The sequence below is a fragment of the Manacus vitellinus genome, unplaced genomic scaffold, assembly GCF_001715985.3.
Source record: "Manacus vitellinus isolate BGI_N305 unplaced genomic scaffold, ASM171598v3 scaffold_12_pilon, whole genome shotgun sequence".
Taxonomy (NCBI): domain Eukaryota; kingdom Metazoa; phylum Chordata; class Aves; order Passeriformes; family Pipridae; genus Manacus; species Manacus vitellinus.
The window spans coordinates 12,113,643-12,140,464 of NW_021938949.1; the positions used below are offsets into that span (position 1 = coordinate 12,113,643).

At 41.3% G+C, this 26,822-nt stretch overlaps 1 protein-coding gene across 1 annotated transcript in view; it reads right to left on the reverse strand.

Annotated features, from left to right (window-relative positions):
• BMERB1 (bMERB domain containing 1) overlaps positions 1-25,215 on the reverse strand; it is a 50,000-nt gene extending 24,785 nt beyond the window's left edge. Inside the window, exons 1-2 of the mRNA XM_018067420.3 lie at positions 25,042-25,215; positions 800-923 (exon numbers count right to left, since the gene is read on the reverse strand). Coding sequence (XP_017922909.1) covers positions 800-903 — 104 coding nt within the window. The 5' untranslated portion in view covers positions 904-923; positions 25,042-25,215. The remainder of the gene's footprint in view (positions 1-799; positions 924-25,041) is intronic.
• Between the last annotated feature and the right edge of the window lie 1,607 nt (positions 25,216-26,822).

Below are 26,822 nucleotides of genomic sequence, written 5' to 3' on the forward strand. Positions count from 1 at the left end.
TCATTAACACCAAGGGGCTGAGTTCAGCAGGTTTTAGATCTACTGAAGTTCTTGGACTGTCAGCAAAGGCATTAGTTTCTGACCTCAGATACTCACAGACAGAGGAGACTTCAAAATAATATACTTCTTATTAATAAGAAGTCAGTTCTAATCTTCTAAATTCAATTATTTAGGTATATAAACCTACTGGCTTCATCATCAGAACTGAATTTATATTCTTGAACCTTCAGTGAGGATCCCATTCCTGACCTTTTTGGCAGTTTTGAGAATCTCTCTTGGAGTATTGCTATTTAATTTGATATATCACAATGTGTTTTGTGTTCATAACTTAATGCCTTCCATTTAACAAATGTCAAACCTTGGCTGTTATTAGTGCAGCACACAGTGTGCTCTCTTGCAACATGAACTGTCTAAGACCACTAATTAAGCGAGGAATAAAGCCTGAATTAGGTTACACTGTGGAAGGTCCAAATCCCCTACCTGTTGATATTTTGTTCAGACAAATATCCTTCCCACAAAGGATTGAAATCAGGCATGAAAATATTCTCTCCAGACACATACTTTGCTAAAGGTTCCTTTTGTAAGTAATAGATCTGCAAATCGTGCTGAATAAAAAAAGTAATTTCCTTTGCAACTACAAAAATCATTTCCCAAAGGCATTTTGCAAGTGCTCACCTAACTGGGATGCTCTTTATCTTTCTCCCTTTTAAATGTCAAGGAGATAAAAGTCTTCTAAATAGCACTCCTTCCTATTTTGATTAATTTTGCATAGTGTTTTCCCAGAAGTATTGATACTTACATAAACCTGAGTTCTGATTCTCTTCTGACTAAGACTTCCCGAAGTCTCTGGATCTTTGCCATCTCAAGCTCAATCTCCTCAGGCATCATTGTTGTTTCAGCCATTGAAATGATGTCAAGTTGATCTGTGTGTGAAAGCAGAGAAAATGAATTAAGTTAGTCAAGCTGTCTTAATGGTGTTTTTTAGGAATGTAAATTAAATCACAGAGCTATCTGATCATGGGGTAATTAATACAAGCAGTAAAAAATATTCTAGCTGAGTGCTATGTTGACCGGTTTGCTCTACTGTTTTGCTTATTACTTTCAATGTGACCATTTTGAAGTGAAAGAATCCCTAAGCCAAAGTGACAATCATTTTGTTAGTCAGACTTTGTCACACCTCTAAGGAATCCCAACCCCATACATAACTACAGTTACAGCTGTCCCCACCTGATATCACTCAAACTGAAGAAACAGCTGCAGATTGCTTCAAAACTCACTCTGAACAATTACTTGCAACTCTGAGGAGTCCTGTCTTGGTGCAGACAATGTAAACAGATGAATGTTTCCATCTTTAATTCTTATAACCCTTTATGCCATTCCACTGTCTTGAGCAAGAGCTAAAGCCCAGCCCCACTAGAGAGGAGCCAAGGCTGTGACTGGAAATGATGTAGGGCCTAATCCTGCAAGGGGCTCAGTGCTTCTTACAAGGGCATTGAAATCAGCTGAAGAGACAAAAAGCACTTTGTTGTAATTCCTTGACAACTGGTAAGGACAGGGTGCTCCTATGATTATTTCTCTATAATTGATGTATTACCTCTGTAGTCCAGAGAGAAACACGGCTATGAACTGTGTTCCCTGAAGGTAGAAGGATATGATTTATATAAGGTGGGTTTGGGAAAGGGCAACTTGGCCTCTGGAAAACCCTATTCTAAGGGTTCACCATATTTGATCTTCCTGTTAAACAAGAATTTAGAGACTGAAAAACAGAGTGCCTGCCTGTTTTGGTACCCAAATGGAGAGATATTCCTGAAAAAAGGTCTGTTTCAGCTGTATTGATTTTAAAAAAAGGCAAAATGGAGAGGCCAAAATGTACTCAACATGATTATGCAGAAAATAGAAAACAAAAAGCATCAGAAAAAAAAGCTGTTTAATTAATTAAGAGGAGACAAATTCTGAAGTCCCTCATGACAGACTAATCACAAAGAGCTGAGAATTTCTGACAGAAACTTGGAGTAGGAATGAAACTACAAAATCTCCACACACACAGCCCCTGCATGAGCTTAGTTCACAGAGACCTGTTCTCCCAAAATGGAAGCTAAATAAAAAAAGATATATACTATAAAGAAAATACATTTCTCCTGAATTTAAAAATATATAAAATATATTTTTTTTAAGTTATCCTGCTAGTATTGTCTGAAAGTTTTGGTTTCACCTGTTAATGAAGAAAGTGGGGGAAAAGAATACTAAAAATCACTTTTTTTTCTTCAAGATAACAGAATCTTAGGGAAAAAAGCGAGACAGGTTTTGAAACGTCTCTCATGAGAGAACAACCATTTTTCACTGGTTGTTTTAAAACTCAGACTGGAAAAGTGGTGTGTAAAGTAAGGTTATCTTGTGTGTCTGAACACCCAAATGCTGCCTGTAGAAGATTGATTCTCCTATTAGAAATCATTGTGTCTGTTGGGGTATATTTAGTTGATGTGTAGCCTGGATGTCTTGAGGTTTGCATGGGCCCATCTCTCATTTTCACTGCTTACAGCACAACTGGCTGTGGTGCAGATTTATTTGCCAAAAATCTAAGCAGCAGATAAGAAGTTATTCTGATGCTACCATGAATTAAAACCAAAATAATACTGGTAACTCGAAAGATAAACCATAAATATATTGCACATACCTACATATTATAAAATTAGTTCTCAAGAGCTCAGAAAACAGAAAAAAAAAAGAAACTAATTTAATTGCACTCTGCAACTCTAGCTGTAAATTCCCGAGGGTTACCCCTTGGGTCAGGTCAGCTACCATACTGTGAGTTCAATAATTCAGGAGAGGAACCATGAACAAGCCTTATGGCCTCATAATGTGCAGCACAAGAATTAGTGTGACAAGCAGAGTCTACTCTGCCCCCCCTGCAGCACAGTCAGAGATCCTCCTTCACATCCCACTCAATGTGTGCTGGAACCAGAGAAAATATTTTTGAGAACAATCCAAAATTATGCAGTGTTTTCAAGAGAATCAGAAATGTAAGCAAGTCAGTAGGAGCTTGAAAGAGAAGGGAAGTGGAGATTATTAGATATTAGTTCACAACTTGTCTGCAAACTCAGAGATGTAGCTGAACAATGCAGCAGAGCACAGGGGTGAGGACACGGCCCCTGAAGAGGTCAGGATTCCCCTTCACACCTTCACCACTGTGATCCTCACAAATCACCAGTCTGTGTCTGAATTTCTCTTCTAAATGGTGGATAACTGGTCTATCTGGCAGCAGCTGTGCTGAAGGATAATTAATTATTTTTCATAAAATGGTTTGAGCTCCTCCACTCAGGAAGACTATGTTAACATCATTGGGCCTTTAAGTAAAGCTTTAACTCTGTCCCAGTGAGGAATGACACCTCTAGTGCCTTGAGACATGATTCAGAAGTCTCTTACCTTTTCATAAAAGAAAGAAAATAACATTTCATTTTATTTAAAACAGACATGCAGTAGTCAATTATTTTTGAGCATATGTTGTTATTAAGCTTTTATTTCTGGTAATGACACAAAATTCATAAAGCAAAAGTGCAGACAACACTGCAATCAGTCACAGTTAGTGACAGTATGAAACTATTTGGTGTACTCTGCAATCTTCAGGATAATTTTCAGTGGTAAAGAAACAAGTAAAATAATAATACTGCATGCACAAAAAGATATTAGCATGAAAATAATTACTATAGAGAAATAAAATTATCAAGCTATTACATATAATGAGAGGGACTAAAGAAGTAAACCTGAAGTTATTTATGCATAATTTTGCTTCAATTTAAATGCAGACTGGTATAGTTACACTGAGTATTAACTTAATGATCACATTTCATCCCCAGTGCACCAGCCAGAAATAGAACAGCAGCCAGCTGTGTTGAAAAGCAACAAAAAAATAAAATGCCTATTAAGTCAATAACTGCAAAGAAAACTTAAAAAGAAGCCTGCATTGGCACAATGAGAACTGGGAGAATGCATTACACCTGGTGTCAATAGTTTCAGACACATTAATAAGGGATGCTGTGAAGAAGCAGTAATTACAGCAAAAATCCTGCTGCTGTCACTCGGTGTGGGCACTGATGACTGTGAGTGGGAGGAGCTCACTGTGCTCTACAACCATTAGTGGTTTAATTGTAATCTAGGGGGTTTATTATTGTCAACTTTGGAGAAGGTGAGGTGTATCTGTGACACAAAGGGTCTCAAATCTATGCTGTAGGAACCCAAACCTATGTCATTGTTACCCTCGTGGTCGCCACATACTGAACCTCTACTCCATGAGGACCCCAAGCAGTGTGCAGGCAACCTGCAGCCTAAAGGCAGGAAAAGCTGAGGGGTGAGTTGCTTATGGAGACATAGCAACTCTGTGGCAGAGCCAGTATAGGACCTGATGGATCAGGGGATCCCCTCAGAACACCATTTACCCTTTTCTTGCTGTGAATCTGTTGCTCTTGGAAACTATCAGTCACTCAGCCTTGAGGAGTCATCTCAGTCAGTCAGCAAGACAACAGCTCCAGCACAGGTTAAAGGTAATAGCCTGGCTACTCTGCCACTTTTTTTTTTCATCTTTGACAAGGATGAACCATCTCAAATGATACTCTGTGTTTGTTCAACCCATGACTGCTGAGAGCTCTTTAAAGGCCTGCAGCACAGATGAGCTGCACGGCTTCTCTAACGTGGACACCAACCTGGCTGTTCAGCCCACTCAATTACAGTGCTTCAGCTGAAAATTATTTCAAGTCTTTGCACTGAATTGGATTTAAACTGAGCAATTTGAGACCTATTTCTACTCCCTTAAATCGTCCAATAATAAGATAATCTTTGTTAAAAAACTGTTAATGGATAAGTTTTGTTACAAATCCAGGTCAGCACTTTTGGGGCCTTCTCAAAAATGCAGTGAAATTCTCAAAATAATCCTTTTTCACTGAAGTACATTAAATTCTAATGGAGCACACACAGCACAGTAAGTAAACTCTTAATGCTGTTTCATGTATCAAAATCAAGACTTTCAAGATCACTATTAGTGGATGAGACAAAGCGTAAGCAGGAGGCACAGGTCAGAGATGGATGAAGAGACAACCATAGTGCAACTCAAAAACAGCACACTTGGTGGAAATTGAAATAGTTGCATAATGCAGAAAAATAAAATCATTATAGTACAAAATATTCCAGATAAAAAAAAAGTTCATGTGAAAAGAATCATTATTATTCCTGTGGTTTGTCATTAGCATGTCACCTGGAGGCACAAATGACTGGTCTTGCAGCCAGATCTTAAAAGTTGCTTCAAATGTATTCAGAATTGGGTTTTTTTCCTGTTGGATTTAACCCATCTGGAGCAGGATGCAGTGGCCAATAACTAACTTGTGTAGAAAAAACCCCCTACACCTAATTGCTTATTCCTAATTTAGCCTACTGCAGCATTCTATTACTGTGAATCCTAACAATTATTAAATTTGGCATGTGTGTAGAACAGCACTTATCCAATGCTTTATGATGGAATTACCATACAAATATAGCTAGTAGCTAAACACAATACAAACAGCTGCAATGTATTTTGTTCCTGGGTTCCCCAGGAGGCAAAAAAATGTTGTGCAATTTAAAATAGCTGGACTGGGGGAAGGGGAAAAGGGCAATACCAGTGTGGAAGTGATCTGATTATCATGGTGCTGAGTATATCCCACCACTCCTGCTGGTTTGACTGCCTGGGCTCAGTTGGTTTGGACATGGTGCAGGTGTCTGGCTTTGAGAAGCCTCAGCAGAGGCTCTTCTCCTTTAGCTCAGAAGCAGATTTACAAGCTGAGTCTGGCCCTCAGCCCCTGTTCCCCCACTGAGGACCTGAATTTGACTTCTCACTTTACCTTGGGCCTGCCTCGTACTGGGGATTTGCCTGGAGATCTGGGCTGTGGCTGACCCTGGTGGCTGGCACCAGACCTGCTCTGTTTTCCTTGCTCAGGCCCCCTTGCCAGGGAGGAAACTGTCCTTGCCCTGCCTGCTGTGCCATGACTCAGCACAGGGTTTGTCTGTCACCCCTTCCTGTACCCAACACTGGTCCTCCATGGACAGTGGTTAATGGAAACACTCATGACTGCAGTGAGCCTTGGACAAGGAGGTAATCTTGGAGCCCTGAAATATTGGCTTAAACCAGGCATCCTTTTCGCCAGACAGCAAGGCACCTAGAAATCCCAAAGCTGTTTTCTTCACATGCTCCATGTCTCAGAGTAAACCCCTGGGCTGGCTGATTCCTCTTACAGCTTGGCTCTGCAACAGGCAGCTGTGAAATCTGGCAGCTCCAGGGAACCCTTGGCAGGAAGGATTTAGAGATGCATACTGAAAGCTGATTAAATGCCAGGATCTCTGGGAATGTCATGGTCATCAAATATCCCTGCTTCTGAACTGTCATTTGGAGAAGGAGAAGGAGGAGACAGGGGACTTCTCTGATTCATGGGGAATTGTGGTGCATCTGTGCTTCCAGTAAAGCTGAGGTACAAAGACCTGGCCACCTCAGCTCCGTGCTGTGCTGTGTAAAGATCACTCATGTTCTGAGATAAGGTGCAGGACTAGAGCAGTCCCTTCACATCTGGGTTCCATTCAGAAGCTCCTCGGTCAAGAGATCAGAATTTCATGTCTGTAGAGAGACACCCTGGTACAACCTGTAGAGAAGTACTTCTCTCTGAGAGGATCAAAATTCATTATCCCACATTTAAACTTGCCGTTTGTGGGAGGACAGGAAATCTTGCTTTCACAGTAAGGGTTGGAATCACTGTTAAAATCACTGTTGCAGCAACAGCTGCAGTAGAAATATTTTTATTATGGAACTGCAGAGAATAAAAAATACTTTCTACCATCCCTTAGGATCTGCTTTTGCTGAGATTGCTTATGGAAATAGATTAATTTCTTTTGTAATCAAAATTAAAATCTTCTGATTGTAGGATGTAGTAACAGCATTAGTAAAGCCTAGAAAAGGCACAAGCAACCTAAAAAGATGTATTTATTATGCAGTAAATACACCAATTTTGGAAGATTTTGTTTCAAATTTGCTGTAATAATTAATCAACCTTTGGAAGAAGTCATGTATGGATACTATGATTCTTTCTTCTGATCTATTCATTTGCCTATTTCTGCCTTTGAAGAAGAAGAATAAGTTTGAAAATGTCTTTGAAGTTCAGGTTTGGCTTTTCACAAATGTGTTGGTTTTCTCTAAAACTGGCTAACAGCCTGATTAATTTTGTGGAGCTGGGCTGTGATATGAAAGCCTTTAGTCACTGCTGGGGGAAAAAAAGCATGCAGAAAGAAGGAAAAATAGTGAGACAGAACTGACATTCATAATTTTGTTGAATTCAACAGAATTTGAATGAGTCTTTGAACCACCACATGATAACAAAAAAAAACCACCAGAGATCATTTTGCCATATCATTTCCTCCCAAGGTCTATTAAATCATCTGATGTGACTGGAGCTGGTTCTGTCAGCTTGCTCTGAGTGTAAGAGCACGATTATAATATTGGGATTTATTTTGTCCAGGTCACAAATTTATTTTTTTGTTTAATTATCACAGATTTACAGCCTAGACATCTCAAAACCTGAGTTTCCACTTCAAAAGTGTCTCACTCACAATCTGCCATATGACCTCATTTTAAAATTATGTGAGCAAAGAATATAAAAATTATGTGAGCAAAGAATATAAAAAGCACTATGTGCAATTGCCCACTGCACTTCCAGAATCACTGCCCTGCCTGTTCCATATCTAAGAGCCTCTGGTTATAAAAAGATTCTTTTAGTTGCTTATCCTGTATGTTCTTGTTCTTATCTCCAAGCTTTGACCTTTTATTTTTTATTATTTACCTTTGCAAAAAGCCTGTTGGCAGAAGTCTGTTCTTTTCCATGTCAGGCTTTTCTCTGCTGTGTCTCACTGAGATTTCTCTTGAAATACAAACGCCAGATTCACAATGTTGAATTTCACCTCCTTCCTCTGACTCTGAAAGTCCTTTTGGTTTCTATGGTATTATACTCAAAGTATGGCACACAATGACTCCTGTCACATCTGCTGTAAGTGCCTGTAATTGCCCGCTGCCCAAATAAGATTCTTAGCTGCTTTCCATCTTTTATGCTGCACTTCTGTAGAACAAGTCACATTGCACTGAATAAAGCTGGTTCAAAAACTCAACCTGAAAGAGATCCTGCTTTGAGTTTTCTCATTCAACTACATATTCCCAAGCAGAAACAGACATTCAGTGGGAAAAGTGATTGCTAATTAAGGATGGTCTTCAGTACTTTGCTAACTAGAAGTTTTACAGTTAAATGATGGTTCCAACTTCCTAATTTTTTGCCCTTGCTCCCTATTTAAATATATATACCAGCACAAGTCCATAATGATAAGATCTATAAAGATCCTGCCTCTCCCAAAAAAAGCAGCAATTAAATTGTCTTGTTTGTTATCCTGCAAAATTTATAAGCAGTAATTATTCTTCGCTTTGTTTTTTGTCAGTTTATGACAGTTCCAGTTTCCTAAGTGGGTAATTATGCAACCCTTTAATCTTACACTTCCCCCAGGAAAAAGATCTCTCTAGTCTTAAGAAACTGCTCTGTGCACAGCAGACTTTATTTTGGTTGTAATGATATCCTGAAGAAACAGCTCATCTGGCAATAGCTGTTCATCCTGCTCTGACAATGAAGACCCTGTGAATCAGCACCAGGCTGGAGTTCTTGTAGAGATTTAATGTGATGCATAGGCCTGAATGTGATATTCAGAAAATGTATCTTCAAATCTATACTGCTGTCCCCTATTTGCATTATAAACTCCATTCCTTTTACTTACACTTAAGCTTTCGGATTTCAGCATTCTCCTGACTTGGTGCTGTCAAAATTGGGGCATTCATTTCCTTGTGCTGATGGAGATTTTGGTTAGCCAGGAGGAAAGGACTGTTTATGTTAAATGATAATTCTGGTGTAAAATTAAGCAGAGGTAAAGAATAAGTTTAGACTTTCTGAAGCAGTCTTTCAAGTAGGATGTTGGAGGAAAGCACCCAAAGCTGTTTTAAATTAAGATAAGAGCATATGGTTCTTTAAAGGTTCTGGCCTCACTTGGTGGTGAAAAAAACCAGCCAGGTCCTATGAATAAGCCCAGGTATTGTCAGATTGTCTGCAGTGCAGGAGGGTGGACTCAGGAAGCAGAAAAGATTAATTTGGCATTATCTGAGGCTTTACTCATTAAGGTAGGATTTAACTTTTTGAGGTCCAGTGTCCTCTGCAGTCAGATACTGCCCATATAAAGACTCCAGACTCCTCCATGTAGGAAGTCACAAGGATCCATCCCATCAAATTAAACTGTCACTTCAGTATCTCTGTTCTCATATTCTTCCATCTGGATCTGAGGGTGACTGTGTGTGCAAGGAACTGACTCAGTACTTTGGGACAATTTGCTACCTAATTATCTGTGACTAGAACCATTTCTAGCTGTAAATCTGTGTATGATTTGGTGGGTTTGTAGCAATATCAGTACAGTTTACATGTAGGTGTTCTATACTACTGAGAGTTCTCCTAGCTTTCTCTATTTTTATATGTCTTTGATTTGCGACTCTTGATACCCTGAATTGTCCCCTAAACAGTCAATTTTAGGGGGAGAGGGAGGACTTGTCCTCAGTAGTACCCTCACTGTCAGCAGTTTGAAAGCTAATACAAACCATATTTACAGATCAGGAAACAGGATTTCAGCACTCACAGCAATAAATGACCAAGTCAGAACTTAATATTGAACTAAACATTTCTTTGAAAATATAAGATAAAAATAACTTCCTATGAAATCTTCTCATAAACAGTGAAATAAAACCCCCAGGCCTGATTTCATTATGCCATAATATTGTCAAAAATATAGATTTTTTTAGTGTGAATGAAATTTGCAGGAAGTGCTCCTGATGTAAATAAATTCAGGGTATGCAGAAGTATGTCCACTAAGATAAATTACCCTAATAACACTTACAGGTTGGGTCTTGAAAACCCTCAGGGGCTTTGATGCTCCAATTACAGGGCTCAACCTTGCATCTTTGAAGTTGATTCCAAGACTCTGAGTAGGCAATTTGCATGCCCAGCCCAATTTCCATCACCTCACTGATAACGAGGTTGCACACAGCTCTTCAGCCCGTTAGAGGGCAAATGCATAAAAATGAGGAAAACAGAACCATGAAAACAGCAAAGGGAGCTGGAATTAATGTCTTTTTAGAAAATCCTTTTTAAACTCAAGTTCTATTGAATTAAGAAACCCCAGGGACGTTATTCATGGATTCACATGTGATCCTCCACTCAGCTGAAACCGAATCCTCTGTTTTAATATCAACTGCATCTCTGAATTGAGGCAGTTTTCAAATATGCAGATTCCAAATTTGGCAGGTTTAACATTTTTGATATGGTGGCAGCAATAAGGTCACAACAGCTCACCCCTTCTGCTGCAAGCTGGCCTGCAAGTGACTGCTCAGTAGCCATCTCAGTATCATCTCAGCACAGTTCCTATCACACATCAGACATAAAAATCTAGCAACACAGTGTCTTTACTGGTGCCTCAGATATACTGACAGAGCGCAAAAAGGATTTGCTCACTTACAGACATTTTTCAAAGCAATTACAGCACACTGGAAGGGCATCACCATGATTGGTGTGACCATTTCAGGCTTCAGTTTTCATCATCCCCAGTGCCCAAACTGAGCCACTAACTCTCCTCAACACTAGTACAGTTCATTGGCAAAACAGCCTGTGGTACCTCACCCAACCATTTCTGTCGTGTATGAAGAAGGATTAAGTGGGTTTGAGTGGGATTTAAAGAAAAGCTGTCCATATAATTAGGTCTGCAGAGAATTATGACAGACTTAACAAAGTACTATAATTGAATTGTGCAGGAACGTTTTCCAGACTTCCTACTGTTATTTCCAATTTTAAATAAACTCTAGTTTGGGTATCAGTACCACATTCCTTGTTGTCAGATGCTCTAACAACAGGATTTTTCACACATTTGGCTGGTGACTTTAGGTGAGGCGTGAAAGCAATTTCTCCCAGACCACATTACATGTCAGTCTGAAACTAAGCAACCTAATTTGTCTTGCTGTAGCTGAAATAACAGAGTGACATTTTTCCACCTCTTTCTAGGAGATGTACCACCATGCATTTCATATCAGTGATTCTCCTGCTGACCTAACCAGAAGGAAGGGTGCCCTCATTATCCCAGCAGGTCTAAAACCAGAAGCTTCTCCTAATATTCTGTTCTTCTGGTTTCTCTTCTCTCTCCCCCTACACACAGATAAACAAATAAATTAATCTCTCCATATGAGACAAATTAGCTGATTTTTCATGGTACTGTTTCAGCACTCAAATAAGTGCTGCTTGCCAAAAAAACAGCGATTCATTTGTCTGTGAACATCCAGTCCCTACTACTGTCCAGCCTGCCTCTGCCTGACGTGGATTTTGGGAGGCAGCTTTGCTGCAGAGCTGAGTTTTCTCTGAGTCTGAGAACAGGGGCAGCAGCCCAAGGGCACTGCATCCAGCTGTGCTTCTGCTTCCTCCTGGCTCTGGAGAAGTAAATTGCTGTCCATCTTTCCAATTCAACGTGTACCTGCCAAATCCCTCCAGCAGCCAAGAAAAGGGGCAGAATAATGGCCATGCCAGTTCCTCAGCCCTCCCCACCCACCTGTTTTAGGGAAGATATAGGCCCCTATTTTGTTATGTTTTATTCATAAGCAGCTTAGACTTTAGGTTACCTTCTTGAACAAGCAGCTTTTCTTATCACAGCCATAGCTATACAACATATCACAGACTTAGAGAAGATTTTTTTAGTTACATACCCAGCCTGGAATGTGTCCCATTTAAAATGGTGCCCAGAGAAATTCTCAGTACCAAGGTTAAATGTGACCTCATACCCTCAATATTTCATATGTGAACTCTCCCTGTTAGGTAAAAATCGATGTGTGTGATACAAATACTTGGTGCAAAGTTGGAGGTCTCCAATATGAGAAGTCAGCTTTCTTATGAGGCAGGTGTTAGAAAAAATTAATTTTGTTTCATCTGAGACAAGAATTTCATCTTGATGCATCTCCACATTACAAAGCTTAAGGTCAAGACTTTTGACATATGCTGAACATATAATTTACCAAGAATTAGCCACCACAAAACCAACAGATCAGACTCCTGTGTTTCTTAAGTGGAAATTCTCTATTTATGAATTAAACATAAGCCTAAAAAGAGCTAGAAACATATTTGTCATTCAGTGAAATATTGGGATGCCACCAGCATGAAATCTGTTGTTTTTAAAAAATGAATTAAGCTAAATTGCTTCCTTTTTTCTTTCTCTTTCCCCCTCAGGTAATCTTTCCTATTCAATTCTCTGGCTTTGCAATGAGATTTTCCTATTTCATTAGGTGTTTATATCTCTCCTGTTGCTATATGAAAACTTGCAAGCAGCAAAGAAAATAATATTGACTCTATTCAGGAATTGTTTTCAGATTGACTGAATAGACAAAACACACTCACTATAACCTCTCTCAGACTACTATTCATAAAGTAAATTCTACAGGACTAAGTAATGAATTAACCTTTTGTTTGCAATTTGAAGATCTGTTTACAAATTTTCATTTTTAGTGGGAAATTATTTGTAAAATGAAAAATATAAGTTCCTTTTAATTATTTCCTCAGAAGTCACTAAGCAATGCTGTAAACAGTTCATGCTATTTTATTTGCATATGTTTGCACATTTTTCAGCTCATTTGCAATATTGATTCATTTAGAAAGATGCACATCTCAAAACAACCATCTCCCATGCTGCCTGTTTCTTTATTTGAGTCACAAACACCCATCTTATCCCACCTAGCATCTGAGAGTGCCCTGGTTTTGCCCACAAAAATGTCATCACTATCCAACCTTCTTGGAGAGCAAACAGAAAACTCCCTACTGATAGCAGAAGAGGACTTTCCATAGTACCTAAAAACTGAAGAGAACCCTGATCATCTGTTCTAGTAGATATAAAATGGTTTCTAGCTGGGATATTTTGCTTTTCTAGTGCTCCAGAATAAGGAAGCCTGGTGAAATTATTAAAAGGATATTCCATGAGAAGGGATCCTGTTCCCTGCTCCTTGTATATTTTACTCCTGCACGGCCTCCTTATAAACACACAAACGATTTGACTTCTAAGAAATGTCTCTTCTCCCTTGTGCAGACTGAATGCAAACATGCTACAAGGACAATATTTTCTTTGGTGTAAATAACCTATATACGTGGAGAACTCACAGAGGGAGACAGTTTTTTCTTGTTTACAACACAGTGGTGTAACACCTTCCAGCATGAAAATAGTTACATTAGATTTACTTCGTTGTGGCTAACCACATAGTTTTAAAACAATAAAATTAAGTGCTATGATTTTGTTCACTACAAGAATTTTTTACAATGGTATTTTATATCCAGACTATTCTACATAAAAGATGAACTCAATAAAATTTCTTAAACATCACTCAGGGGAAAAAACTCACATCAGCAATTATGAAACGACTGCAACAAAATAAAACTAGGAAGATGCTCAAAAAAATGCTTTGCCTGGCCAAGATTGATGTTGGAAGAGCTCTTGTACATGCTCTTTGGTTTTGATAGGGAATTAGCCTGAATTTTCAGCAGCCTTGCAGTGTATCTCTGCTGAACAGACACGACAGACTACACAAGTTCAGAGGGTTTTTTATGCCTTAGGTGTGGTCTTCCAGTCCTCAAATCACTGCAGTTCTGCAAACACAAACCCTAGAGCAGGATTGCTGTGGATTGAGTCACAGCCATATTTTTTCCTTTGAATGAACATAGGAGATGAGGCAGAAAGCTGCAGTAAAGACAGGAGGAATCAAGGAGTGGATGAATTAAGCTCAGTCATTCATTCCAGCACACTGTGCCTGTATATCAAAGTCAAGAATTGAATGTAGAGGAGAATGTTGCTGGAGCCAGTACAAGAGCTGGCACCCATCCTGATCAGATCCCCACGGCAGCATATGGAAATAATTTCATAAAATGTAGCCAAACCTTGAAATAGGTCTTAATATTCCCCTCCTCCCCCAATTATTGTCCTAGTACCACTAGTACATCCCTACTGTAGAGTTTTTTCACTTTCTCAATAAAGATATAAAAAGCACCATGCTGGTCACTCACTGCCTCCAGGTACCTCAGTGCTCCTCACACCACAAGCACCAGTCATTTGGCCTGGCTCTAGTGACCTCCAGTGCCTCAGAGAGAGAAAATAAAATCCAGAAATCAAACTGCATTAGTTACCTATTTCTAAAGGTCTGATTTAGAACAAAGTAGCTCTCTGACTACCTTAAATCTAGAGACAGGAGTTGCTAGTCCCAAAGCTACCTCTTGGTACCTGCTCCTTAATGCCTTCACACCAGGGTGGGGGGAGAGCAGGACAGAGCAGACACAGGAATGGACCAAGTGCTTAAAATAACATTTCATTTTTCAAATTAAATCTGTATGAGATCAAAACTTGGTTTACATTCAAATAAACCATGATGCTGACAATGTAGTTACTACTGGTTTTCCATATTCCTTTCACCTTTTCCCATCATGTTACAACTCGAAAATACAACTTTCTGCACTTCAAACAGCAGTTTGTCCTTCAGAGAACAGGGAGAATATGGAGCTGTATGCAGCCTGGTGGGAAAGTCTGCACAGTGTGTATGATCTGACAGCTGTTTCTATGAAAAAATGGATCCAAAGCAAGACATAAAAAAATGAGGGAAAATTGCATTTCAAGGTCTGACCCAAAGCCCTCATTGTCAGTTTTATTCAGTGCCACTGGGTTAGACCTTTATCTGAAAGGAGCTATTTTAGTCTGGCTCAGGAAGACTGCCAGGAGTCAGGAAGACTCAGGAAGGGGTTTCTGTGCCCAACCCTGCCACAACCCTGCATGACACTGAGTGCTACCAGAAGGCTGTAAATAGAAGCTGGTACAGACAGTACTGGAGTAGGTACCTTCCAGAGTGGAGCTCCCTCTGAAATCAATGCACATTCCCATCTGGAGCAAGGCTGGGTTTAAGCCACAATCCAAGGAAAGCAGTTCATGCTTCATCATTTCATTTTACGTCACAGAGATTTAAAAAGCAATATTAAGAAACACAGGTTACTTGTTCATTTACTTCTGTCATTTTGCTCAGTGGTCAAAGGAAACAGCCCATGGATTTCCATTTTAATTCCTCACCAGTCATATTCTGATCCTGCAAGCCTAACAAAAAGCTTCAGCATTTACATTACAAATGCTGTAACAGTTCCAGCCACAACTAATGTTCAGTTTTTAAAATCTTATTTAATTTGGTATTTTTAGAGGGATTTTTATATATTCATGATTTTTTTTAATTCAGAACAAGAAGTCAATAAAATGTCCAGTCTCAAAGAGTCTTGAAAAACCTCTTTATGAATGTATATATATTTTATGCTTTCTCCTATGAGCATCAATTGATAAAGAGCAGCATATGTTGCCAGTGAAATAATAGGAGAATGGTCACTGACATTTCTAGATTTCACAACTTCACAACACTCTCCTTTGGAATTATCCAACTGCATACCAGAAGGCTTGTTTCTCTGTCTCTCCCCACTCTGTGATGTGATTCTCTAATAACACAGTTTTCTAACAGTGATCTAAACATCTTACCAGCAGCTGGTATATAATTTTAGGCAACCTTAAAACCATAATTATTATAGACATATGAGTCCAATTCAGTAAAGAACAAAGTGATACTGGTATGGAGAATTGCTTCAGACAGTAAAGAAACTGGTTCATATAACAGATTCCCACTCCAGCAAGTAATTAAATACTGAGAAGATGCTCCTCAGAAGCCAAGGAAAAAAGGTGTTTCATGTTTGATAGAATCACAGAATCATAGAATCAACCAGGTTGAAAAAGACCTCCAAGATCATCCAGCCCAACCCTTGACCCACACCGCCATGGTTACCAGACAATGGCATCAAGTGCCACATCCAGTCTCATCTTAAAAACCTCCAGGGACAGTGAATCCATCACCTCCCCAGGCAGCCCATTCCAATACCTGATTACTCTCTCTGTAAAACATTTCTTCCTAATATCCAACCTAAACCTCCCCAGGCAGAGCTTCAGACCGTAGTAATAGGACTAGTGATTTCCCAGAGGGATGAATGTTGCTATTCCTAAGGCCATGGGCATACAATGTGTGCAATCTGACAGCAGAGTGGAAGGTCAGGCAGCAGAGAATCGGACTGGGATCTTGTTCTGTATGAGGCAGACAGCACTTTCAGGGAGCCACAGGCAAAAGCTGTGTCCTTCCTTAAGGATCAAATTGCCAGAGCCAGTGGAGCCAAAACCAGCCAGTTCTTTCTTAGTGAACTCTCAGGTGAAAGTGCACAGGGCTCCATCTCTTCAAATCACACAAATGATGACAGCTGACAAACAAATGTGTTTTCTATTTGTCTTTCATCTGTGGATGTGGAGTCATTCTCTAGCACCCTGTTTTCACTGAGTTAATTGCTTTTGCATACTTACTTTTGATTTAGTTTTTTAAATATGCTAATATTTTCTTCCTCACAACTGGCATTGGGCAGCTGTGAGGCTGAGCTGACTGAGGTCTCAGAAGTGAAGAACTGAAGGCAGTTCAGCAGTCTTACCTACATCTGAGACAAACAGATAGCTGGCTGTCACATTCACTTCACATAAGAAAAAGGAAGAAATTCTGTAATTGCAGAATGTTTCACGCCTTACCAAGGCAGAGACAAATGGATCTTGATTTTACTTGCTTTTAAAACACCATGGCTGTGCCCTTCAACTATCACATCCCACATACTCTATCTATGCCACAGACAAGTAGCAGCCTGAAGGAAAATGTGTGCCTGTCTGCCAAACTGCAGTAACTTCAGTCCCCTCCCAGGCACAGTGCCCAGAGGAAGTTGTATGGGAATCCATGGTAGAAGATGAGAGGAGAGAAACTACAGATTGGATAAGGAAAGCGGGGGCACAAATGCACAACTGAATTTCTGTGCCTTTCTCTTCTGTCAAACGGGATAATTTGAGGAACAGCCACACACCGTAGGGGCTCCAATGTATTACCTCATGATTCACTGCTCAGAGACAAGGAGATTGAAGGGCCATTACCCCTGCCAGTGCCAACAGTTCTCCAGGGAATTGCTGCTGGCCAAAGGACAGGCCCAGTGAGGAGTGAGGGCAGAGAGCAAACTCATGGGGCAGCCTGACTCAGGTGCCTGGGAGAGTCTTCATGGAACTGACAGCCCACGGATCCCCTCTCCAGAGTTTCCTATAGAGAATCAAGGTGAACAGGGCTCCAGGAGATGAAGGCACAGAGCCCAGTCCAGTTCTGTTTTCACTGAAATCAGAGAGGAAATTTCCACTGATTTCAATGAAGTCGGGACTGTCTTTTGTATGGGTAACCAAGAAAGTGTCAGTCAGGCTTCTCTGTCCTTTCCCGGGGAGATCAGGTCACTGTCTTGTTCTTTTGGGTTCAACACCATTATTCTAAAACTTACTTTGGCCACCTGTACTGAAAGGGCATTAGTGGTAGAACAACTGTTGATTCATTTTTTTGGTTTTGTAGTTGTTTTCTCCAAAAGATGAACAAAATCATTAAACCACTTCACACTGAGATGTTTTGTTCCAATTTTATCAGTATATGAAAAAACTCAAATATGTCTGTAAAATAAACTCTGGAAACCCTAATCTGTAAAGGTTTAGGTGGTGGAAGGGTTCAGGGCAATAAAAAGATCCTTAAACACTGCTGATATTCTTACTATAACAAATTACCTCTTGCATTTTGGTAGTGTTTGCAATCATTAGGCTTTTGCAATGAGCAGCTTGTCTCACTGAAAATCATTCATCCTCATCCAGTGACAAACTGTTTCCTCAAATATTGTGCCCTTTATGAGCTGACAAAATGTTGATAATTCATGTTTCATTGCTGATCCTGAAGGGCAACTAACATAATTATCCAAGGGTGCTCCTCCTGATTTCTCATAGTTTGCCCTCCAAGCATACATTTTTCATCTCTGAGTTTTGAATGCATCTATACTATGCCTTTTATATAGTCAGACAGCAGAACATGGATCATGGAAATAAATGAGCACTATTTATTGAGTCTCTGGGTCTATTTTACTAAGTAAGACTTTTATGAAAATGGAACGTATTCAGCTACAGAGCAAAAGCCCTCTGGGAATCAGGATTAGGGAGTGCTGGGTACCAACCTTTCTTGTGCTCAATAACTACAAGAAAACTCTGGAAACTTCACACATGATACCCAGTATTTTCCAGTGCATGCCCAATCTTGAAAGGAAGTTTTTATTCCTGTTTTATAATGCACTCTTGAGGCAGACATACACACATTCTCACAAGTGGCTTCTCTGATGAAAACATGCCATGCAACTAAGAGATCAGTTATCAAACATAGTCAAAAAAATTACACAGAGTCCATAATCCCACAGGCAACCAGCAGCAAGGATGATTTAGGTAGTTCAAAGTGTCCTACTTTCCAGATCTAAAGCTTTTTTTCTGTAAAATATGTTTAAAGGAAATGAGAAAGCTCATGAGCAACACTCTTAAATATGACACTTTAGCTCCATCTATAACTCTTCCAATGATTATTGGTTGGCACAGGTTTGACTACAAACCCTGCATTGCATATTAAGTGTTCATTTCCTGCTTGGTACACACAGTTGGACACAGAGTCTTTGGAAGTCATTAACCCTCAGATTTACAAGTATTTCAGCTGAGAGAAATGTCTTTGCTGAGATATGTGAGTACATGTGCAGCAGTAAGACCTTGTTCCATAATAACTATCATGTTTTTGCAAGGCAGCCCCTATTCAGAATAACACAGAATGGGTAACACTGGAAGAGACCACAGCAGGTCATCTGGTCCAACCTCCCTGCTTCAGCAGGTCATCCCAGAACAGACGGCACAGGACTGTGTCCACATGGTTCTGGAACATCTCCAGTGAGGGAGACTCCACACCCTCTCTGGTCAGTCTGTTCCAGTGCTCGCTCACTGCACAGGAAAGTTCTTGAGAAACCCACAGGAAGTATCACCTGGGAGAAGCTACTTTAAGAGTCACAATTCCTCTCATTGCTGATCAACATTTTAGCAGGATTGCACTCTGAGGCACTAAAATACTTCCAGTTATCCCTTTTCCTTCTTCCTCTGTCTCAGCAGCTGCCTGGAGCAACCAGCTGTGGGAGGAGGAATTAGAAAAATGAGACTGTGTAGATAGTATAAACCGGATTAGTCCCACTCTGTAAATCATCCTCTGGGCTCTTTGTGAAGTAAACCAAAACCAAGATACACCCGTCCTTGATGAGTTACAGGGGATGCAGCAGTGACCTGGTGGAGATTATTAAGTGGTTTGGTTTTAAGAAATATTTTGCAGGAGAAGGATCAGGATGTAGTGCATGTAAACGTGGATAAGCAACGAAAATGCATATAAATTGCACGTACAGTCTGCCAGCCAAAATCACCAATGACTTATAAAAACACTAAGCTGTGTAGGAGAATTTTAGAGCCATCTGACTGCCATCAAAGCAGCTGAGTTTTACAACTGTTTTATAGAAAATACCCTCAATCCTTTCTAGAAACCTTTTCTGATTTTCAGTGTGGGAGTTCTGTCTTGGTTCCACAGATCAGAGACAGGCTGCTTTTCCTCCTGAAGTACAATATAAATATGTTAACATTAAAAATGATGAACAAGGAGAAAATCTAGAACTGGCACCATCCTTTGAATCAGTTGTCTTTGTTGATTACAATACTTTGTCAAATATTTTCTAAAAAGGTCTAGTGTAGACTATTAATGCTTTATTGTCACTTTGATTTTTTTTGGTCACTCTCTTTTCAAAATTTTTATACAACTGTTTTTTTGTTGTTGTTGTATTTTTTTTAAGTGGAGACATGGAAAGAATATTAATTACATTCTCTGTTTGAAGCCGTGTTCAGTCCTTCATAAAACCAGCAGTCTTGCTGTTTCTATAAAAAGAAGCATAAGTGTGTATATTCTTCTTTTAGCCTCTTTCCCACCTTTTAATAGATGGCCTGAATAAACCTAATCTGTTTGTCTCCTTTATTGCCTGTAATAGATACAATTAACAGTTATGGGGAATTTACAACAACAGAAGGGCATCACTGTGAAGGAATAGCAGTGGTAGTTGGGCTACATGAATTCTCTTTGTGCCTGTGAAACTTTCTTTTCTCCATTTTCTTTTTTTTTTTTTTAATTAGAGTGGAAACATGATGACACTGGGGGACAGTATTACAAGAGCATGGTAGGCAGGGTCATACTGCATTTCTGACTGACTGGAGAGGAGTAAAGTAACAAAGTTTTTATGCAAAGTACCAATGTGGGTTTGTGGATGTCTGTGCAATGTGTGGGGTCTTATGGAAGAAGGCCCAAAGGTGTATGTTTGAATATTTAACTATCAGATGATAGAAACAGCTCTAATGGATTCCTGTCTGGATTTAACTGTGGGTGGTGCAGAGTAAACTTCAGTCCCTTGTCAGTCCCAAATTGTGAGTCCTCCCTCATGCTGAGAACTCTTGAATTCCCAGCATTTCTGACTTGGCAGCCCCAAGCACCACTGCAGCTTTCTAACCACACCTCCTGCCCTCTCTTGTGAGACAACACGAGCCACCTTTCACTCTCGTGAAGCAATTCAGGAGCAAGAAAATGAGGACATTTGGCTGTGCCCCACACCATGGACCAAGGCTGTCTCCACCTTTGCCAGAGTCTAAGATCTGCTTTTCTGCAATCACTTGGGACCAACCCCTCATGAACACACAGGAGTGCACTGATGGCTCACAGGAACCAACACACTATCCAGTCTGCCAGTACATAGAGAGCTATTAAATCTCCAACATTTACAAAGCTGACACAAAGATTCAAGAATAAATTGGCATTTACCTGCTTTTTGACTAATACATAGAGGCATATGATTAATACAAACCCATCCTAACTACTCATCAGGGATCAGAATGACAGATAGATGTCACACGACACCAGCTGTACAGCCTTTACTGTGCAAGACAAATGTGTTTCTCTCTTGCTACTTGATTGATTTTTTAATGTTGCAACAGAAATTTTTCAAATTATTATAAAATGTTATTAAGTAACATTAACACATCATGAGCTAGATCCTGTTCTAAGAAGCAGCCATTCTCTTCTGTTAAGGAAATCAGGCCTTAAAAGTCACACAAGCAGTTTCCACTGGATTAGATAAAGCAAGTAGGTATTAGCCAGGGTATGGATGTCTTTTCTTCATTCTTTGGTCACCAAAGAGAACAGATGACCAGTCTACATGACCACTATCTATGTTATTGCTATCTATTATCTCTGGGGTTTTTTTAGCTTTTCAAGCTTCTGCATGTTTTCAGTGCTCAGCAGCAGAGCATATAAATATATATAAGAGTCTCTTTCTGGCTAATAAGCTTAGAAAGATTTTCAAGATAAACCAACTGAATATGGTGAAATAAGTTTTCACATGTGTCAGCCCAGGATCTCTGTGAACCTGGGACTGGCACTATCTTGCTGCTCTTGGAATAAATCAGAGTGATCTCAGAACTAGATTCAGCCCACTGGTGCTGTTCTGGAGTGACCTGCCATCTCACAGTTCCTTGCCTGGACATAATCTGTGGCACAATGCTCACAGCATGAAGGGAGAGCAAGTAAAGCTGGTTGCAAAGGCTTCCTGCTGCTACTGAGTCTCATGCTGGGAATCTCCAGCTTCTTCAGTGCTGGGCTGTAATAGGGGCCCCTTTCCCTGTTCTCCACTTCATATTCAAGAACAGTTGAAAAGGTGGATCTCTGCACTACAGGGTGTGGCAGCTTACCTCCAATGCTGAGTTACCATTCAGATGAAAACAATAAACAAATTTCATGGTGCACTAAATTCCATCAAAACATAACCTTTGCAGTTTTCTGACATTTCTGCTTCCTTACATTGACTGAAGCTGCAGCATTCTTGGTGAATTTTGCATTTAGCTCCAGACCTCATACAAACTGAGAGGGGACAGAAAAGCTCAGCAGAAATGCAGTGTTCAAAAGGATGGTGAAAAACTGCTTTGTTTCTTTGTGGCTACTTCCCTGATGTGGTGTGCAGTTATTTAATCAGGGCATTATGAGTCCCTGCCAACGGCAGACAGATGATTGTAAATGAAGCTGTGCACTTAGTAATGAGGACTGACCAAAACACTTTAGTGCTCTGCTTCAGAGCAGACTCCCCAGGACTATATTGTAAAAATCATTACTGAGAAGGCTGTAACCACGTTATTATTATACAAGCCTGACAGTTTATAAGCTTGTCTTTTACATGCTTGCACTAGAAAATGCAGGAGTTGCTCTGTCCATGCTAACCATCCTCTCCAGTGTTCTCTAGTCCTCTCAAATTCCCTCCTGTTCGTGAAGAGAAAGGCTGTCAAAGAGACACCTTGAAACAATCTAGTTCGTATTTTGCTTGCGAACCCACTGGAGATCATGACACCCTCAGGTTGCAGGGCATCAGATCCTCAGGTACTGTGAACCAGCTTAACTTCACCGACAATCTGGCTGAAAGAGGCCACTGTAGAGTAGAAATGTGCATGATGTTACATTTCATTGCTCTGAAGTAACTCATCTTCGGTTATAACCAATAACCAGCAATGCTTTCAGTACCATGGAGAGAGAAGTTAGCACAGAGCTCCTTTTCCATCCAACAAATTAAAGAGAAACTACCTAACTTTCATGACATTCTGTCTGTAATGGACATAATCAGGATGTACATTCTCCTGTGATATGGCTGCACTCACATCACAAGGCACTGACCAGGACACAGCCCTCTCTTGTGCAGGGCTGTACAGATACACAAGGTCTGCCTCCAAAGAGATCCTGATTTAATACAACAAATCATCAGAGTAAAAATGGTCAGTGCATGTGCAGTAGTGGGCTTCTGCTTTTGTTAATACTGTTACTGAGCATTTAATATTTAAAACAACACGCAAATACCAAAGGCTAATTGTTGACACCAATAAAAAAGGAGATGATGGTTTTTCAGCTTCTTCACAGACCTTCTGGAGACTACTGTCATTATGCCATGCAATTTAGGGTGGCTGTAAGGAAGCATTACAGTAAATAGTAAGAGCTATTTATTTTTAATCAATGTAAAAGTGTGACCAGAAGTCAGTGTTAGTATTCAACCAGGAAAGATATGCAGAAACCATTGAAACCAGCTACTATAAATAGCATTTTCCACAGTATTTTAAGAAAGCTGACATCTATGAGCAAACAAAAGAGATAAATTATTCAAATATATAATACAATAATTTTATGCTTTTCAAAGAACAGATCATGGCCTCCAGATTAATTCCTATTCTATATCTAAATTTTTATACACAGAGATATATTCTCATTAAACAGAATCTAGTGTGCAGAAAGGCAGCTCAGTAGCAGAGCCAGGGTGCAGACACCTGGACACTGGGTCCTAGTCCTGCCAACAGCCCATTCTGGTGCCGGGTCAAGCTGCGATTTGGGTGGCAGCTCAATGCTGAGCACATAGTTTTGAGCAGATCGGGTCTCCCACTCAGCCTGTGCATTGCCCTCTGCCAAACAGAGGATCTTTTGTCCAAAGCTTGCAAGACATAACCCTTCTGTCACCTCAGCCTACCAGATTTTGTTATTATTATTATTACAAGTGCTGCACTGCACTCAGCTCCTGAGTGCTGGAACAGAACCAGACATAGTTATGAGAACAAGAAAAGCACATCTGTATCATGCCAGAGCACCTGCAAAACTGTTGCATGTGTCTGACTCAACCAACTCAGTCAACAGCGATTTCAGTCTCCAATTCCATTTTAGAAAGTGTGGAGTTTCTCAGTCCTGAACCTATGCCAGGCACTGCCACAAAACCAACACTGCAACTGAAGCATCAGAGTGGGAGAGTTACACCCTGTCATCAGTATAGGGCAGACAATGACATATGCATGGAAAACTGAAGCCAGAGGTGAAGTATCATTCCAGAAAACAGCAGTAGCTGAAAAGTGAACATGGCAGAAGCACTGGCTAAAATCTGCTCCCAAGGTGCTGCAAAGCCATGAGATGTTAAAAGGCATCCAGGTGAGACTTCACAATGCACAGAAAAAGACGGGTGGGGAATCAAGAATATCAGCAACCCCAGTATCAGCCAAGCTGAAGGTGTCACAACAGATAACACACAAAGCTTTTTTTCCCTGTGACCTAATCAAACACTTGATGAACTTAGAAAATATTTTTCTTAATACTAGTACATAGCTCTTTGTGACAATCTTATCAACATGTTTTGCCTCAGTGGTTATCTGGAAAATTAGAAGGGGTTTACAGGTTTATTAGGTTGTACAGAAGATAGTTCTGTCAATAAAAGAATAACAGCTGCTATCTTAGAGACAACAAGGTCCCGTGGATAACCCGAATTGGCAGCTATGTATCTTTTTAACTACTCTTTTCATCGGCACTTGGGAAAGGTTATGTCAGTTGCGGCTTTCTGCAAAATTATGATTTCAAGAAAGCTCTTCCAGCACAGAACATTTGTTGAGCTCATAAATACAGTGAACTAAGTGTTATATTGCTGTACCGTCCGCCTGAGATAACAAGAGGGAATATCGCAGTTGCTGTCCGTGCTTCTCAAATGTGAAAGACATTAAAGACTGGCAATATTCATGAAAAGCCATATATTAAATCCCACCTAAACAACGGGGGAGAGTAACGTCCCGGTCATCCTTCCTCGGCCGCCCGCTCATCGCTTCACTTTGCGGAGCGAGCGAACGACCGGTGTCGCAAGGAAGGGCTGGAGCGCCCGGGGCTGCACCGCGGCTCAGCCCCGACCCTCCGACAGCTGTTTGTCTCCGACACAGCTCCCTCGGGAAGCACCAGAGGGCAAAACGGTCACACAAACCTTCCTCCCCGAGAAGCCCGAGGCGGCTTCGCCCCGCAAACAGCAGCCGGACCCGGCGCCGGGAGCACCGCACCGCCCGGTCGGACCCGCACCCGCGGCCCCCACTCACTTCTGCCCAGCGCCTCCGCCTTCCACCCGTCTCCCTCCACTGCCCCCGTAGCGCCTCATGGGTCCCCTCTCGGCCTCCCGCTGGCCGAGATGGATCTCCCGGAGCTCCATGGCCGTGCGGGGCTCGGCGCTCGCTCGGTCCCGTGCGCGGGGCTCGGCGCTCCCTGCGCGGAGCGGGGCCGCGGGCTGGGGGCGGGAGGGCTCGCGCCGCACATCCAGTGTGCGGGGCTGGGCGGGGGAAGCGGGGACCCGGCGAAGCGCCGCCACCGCCCGCACACGGCTGCACCCCGCCCCGCCCTCCTGCCCGCCCGGCGGGGACGGCGCGACCCCGCAGTGGCCGCTGCCTCCGGCTCGGAGCCCACGGGGGCTGGGTTTGACCGTGCCCATCCCCTGTCCCTGCGGTGCGCGCTCCCATTCCACTGCCGAACCGCTCGGGAAGGCGAGAGTTCGGAAATGCGCTCGCTGCCAGGGCACGGGAGGACTGTCCATCTTGTGGCCGGTGCGGCACTGAGCGCATCTTCTGGCCTGAGCCGCTGGGGAATAATGGTAAAATCCACAGCCACTCATGGCTTTCGTACTCTAACACCACATCTCAGGTTGCTGTGCGTGCAGCCTTTGGCTTTCCTGAAAGTCCTGCACTGAATGGAATGACACTCATTCCAGCATCGTGTTCCTGAAAGCCAGAGGACAGCACTCAAACAAGTTATGAGGTTTCGTATTTCTCACAACCATTTGTATTTCTCACAACCATTTGTATTTTTCAGAACCATTTGTATTTTTCATAAGCATGCATCTTTGCTGCTTAGAGGAGAAGGCAATGACTTTGCAGGAAGCACAAGTGTGGTGATAACTATTGTCGTTATTAATTTTTTTCTTTTATTGTAGAGAAGCTTGTATGGATAAAATCCCTGAACCGCATTTAACAGTTGGAAAGTACCTTTACTGATGAGATCCCATTGCACTTCACTGTGAGTGCTATCACTTCTGACATAAAGACAATGATGCAGGAGTTAGGCAGGTTGGCCAGTGCCCCAGTAAATCATGGGTTTAGCACTCTTTGTCTGATTTATAAAGAATCATGGAGTACTGGTAGTGCTGAACACATACTGGGTGAACACTGGGAAAGCTTGTTTGTTTGTCACCTACCTCTGCCTGCAAACCTTTTCTTGTCCTTCAATCATCAACACTTCAGAAGTACTACCTCTGCATTCAGTGATGTACTTACCAATTGGACTGACACACTTTGATGCGACTGCATGAACAAAATTGTTTGGGGAGTGCTTCACATGTTGGAGGAGAGAAAACCTCCACATTGCTTTTAAAATTGTAACTGAAAAATTCTCTGTTTTTCTTTCTGAGAATTGGAATTAGCTAGCAAAGTGGGTTGGACAATGTTTTAGGAGGTCTTCAGGTCTTTTTCTCTGTCAGCTGTGCTCCCCAGAGTTGTGCCATGGTTTTAGCACAAGACATGCTGGAACAGCTCTTGTTGTCTGTGCAGTGCTCCATCCTCGCTGGGTTTGGCCTTTAGAGACAGAGCCCAAACAGAGCTGTGAGTCAAGCAGAAAACTGGTGGCAGCACTGCACAGCTGATTTTGGGTGACAGCGCAGCTGCCTGCTGGGGTGGGCTGGACTGACTCACTGGCAGAAGTGTGGGAGGAATAGGAGTCCATCTGGGATCTGGATAAGAGTGGGACTAAGGGAGACAGGCTGATCAGGGAGAAGGGCCAATTTTTGGTGGATCTTAACTTCAATCCATCCTTTCCAGTTTTTTAGGTTATTACA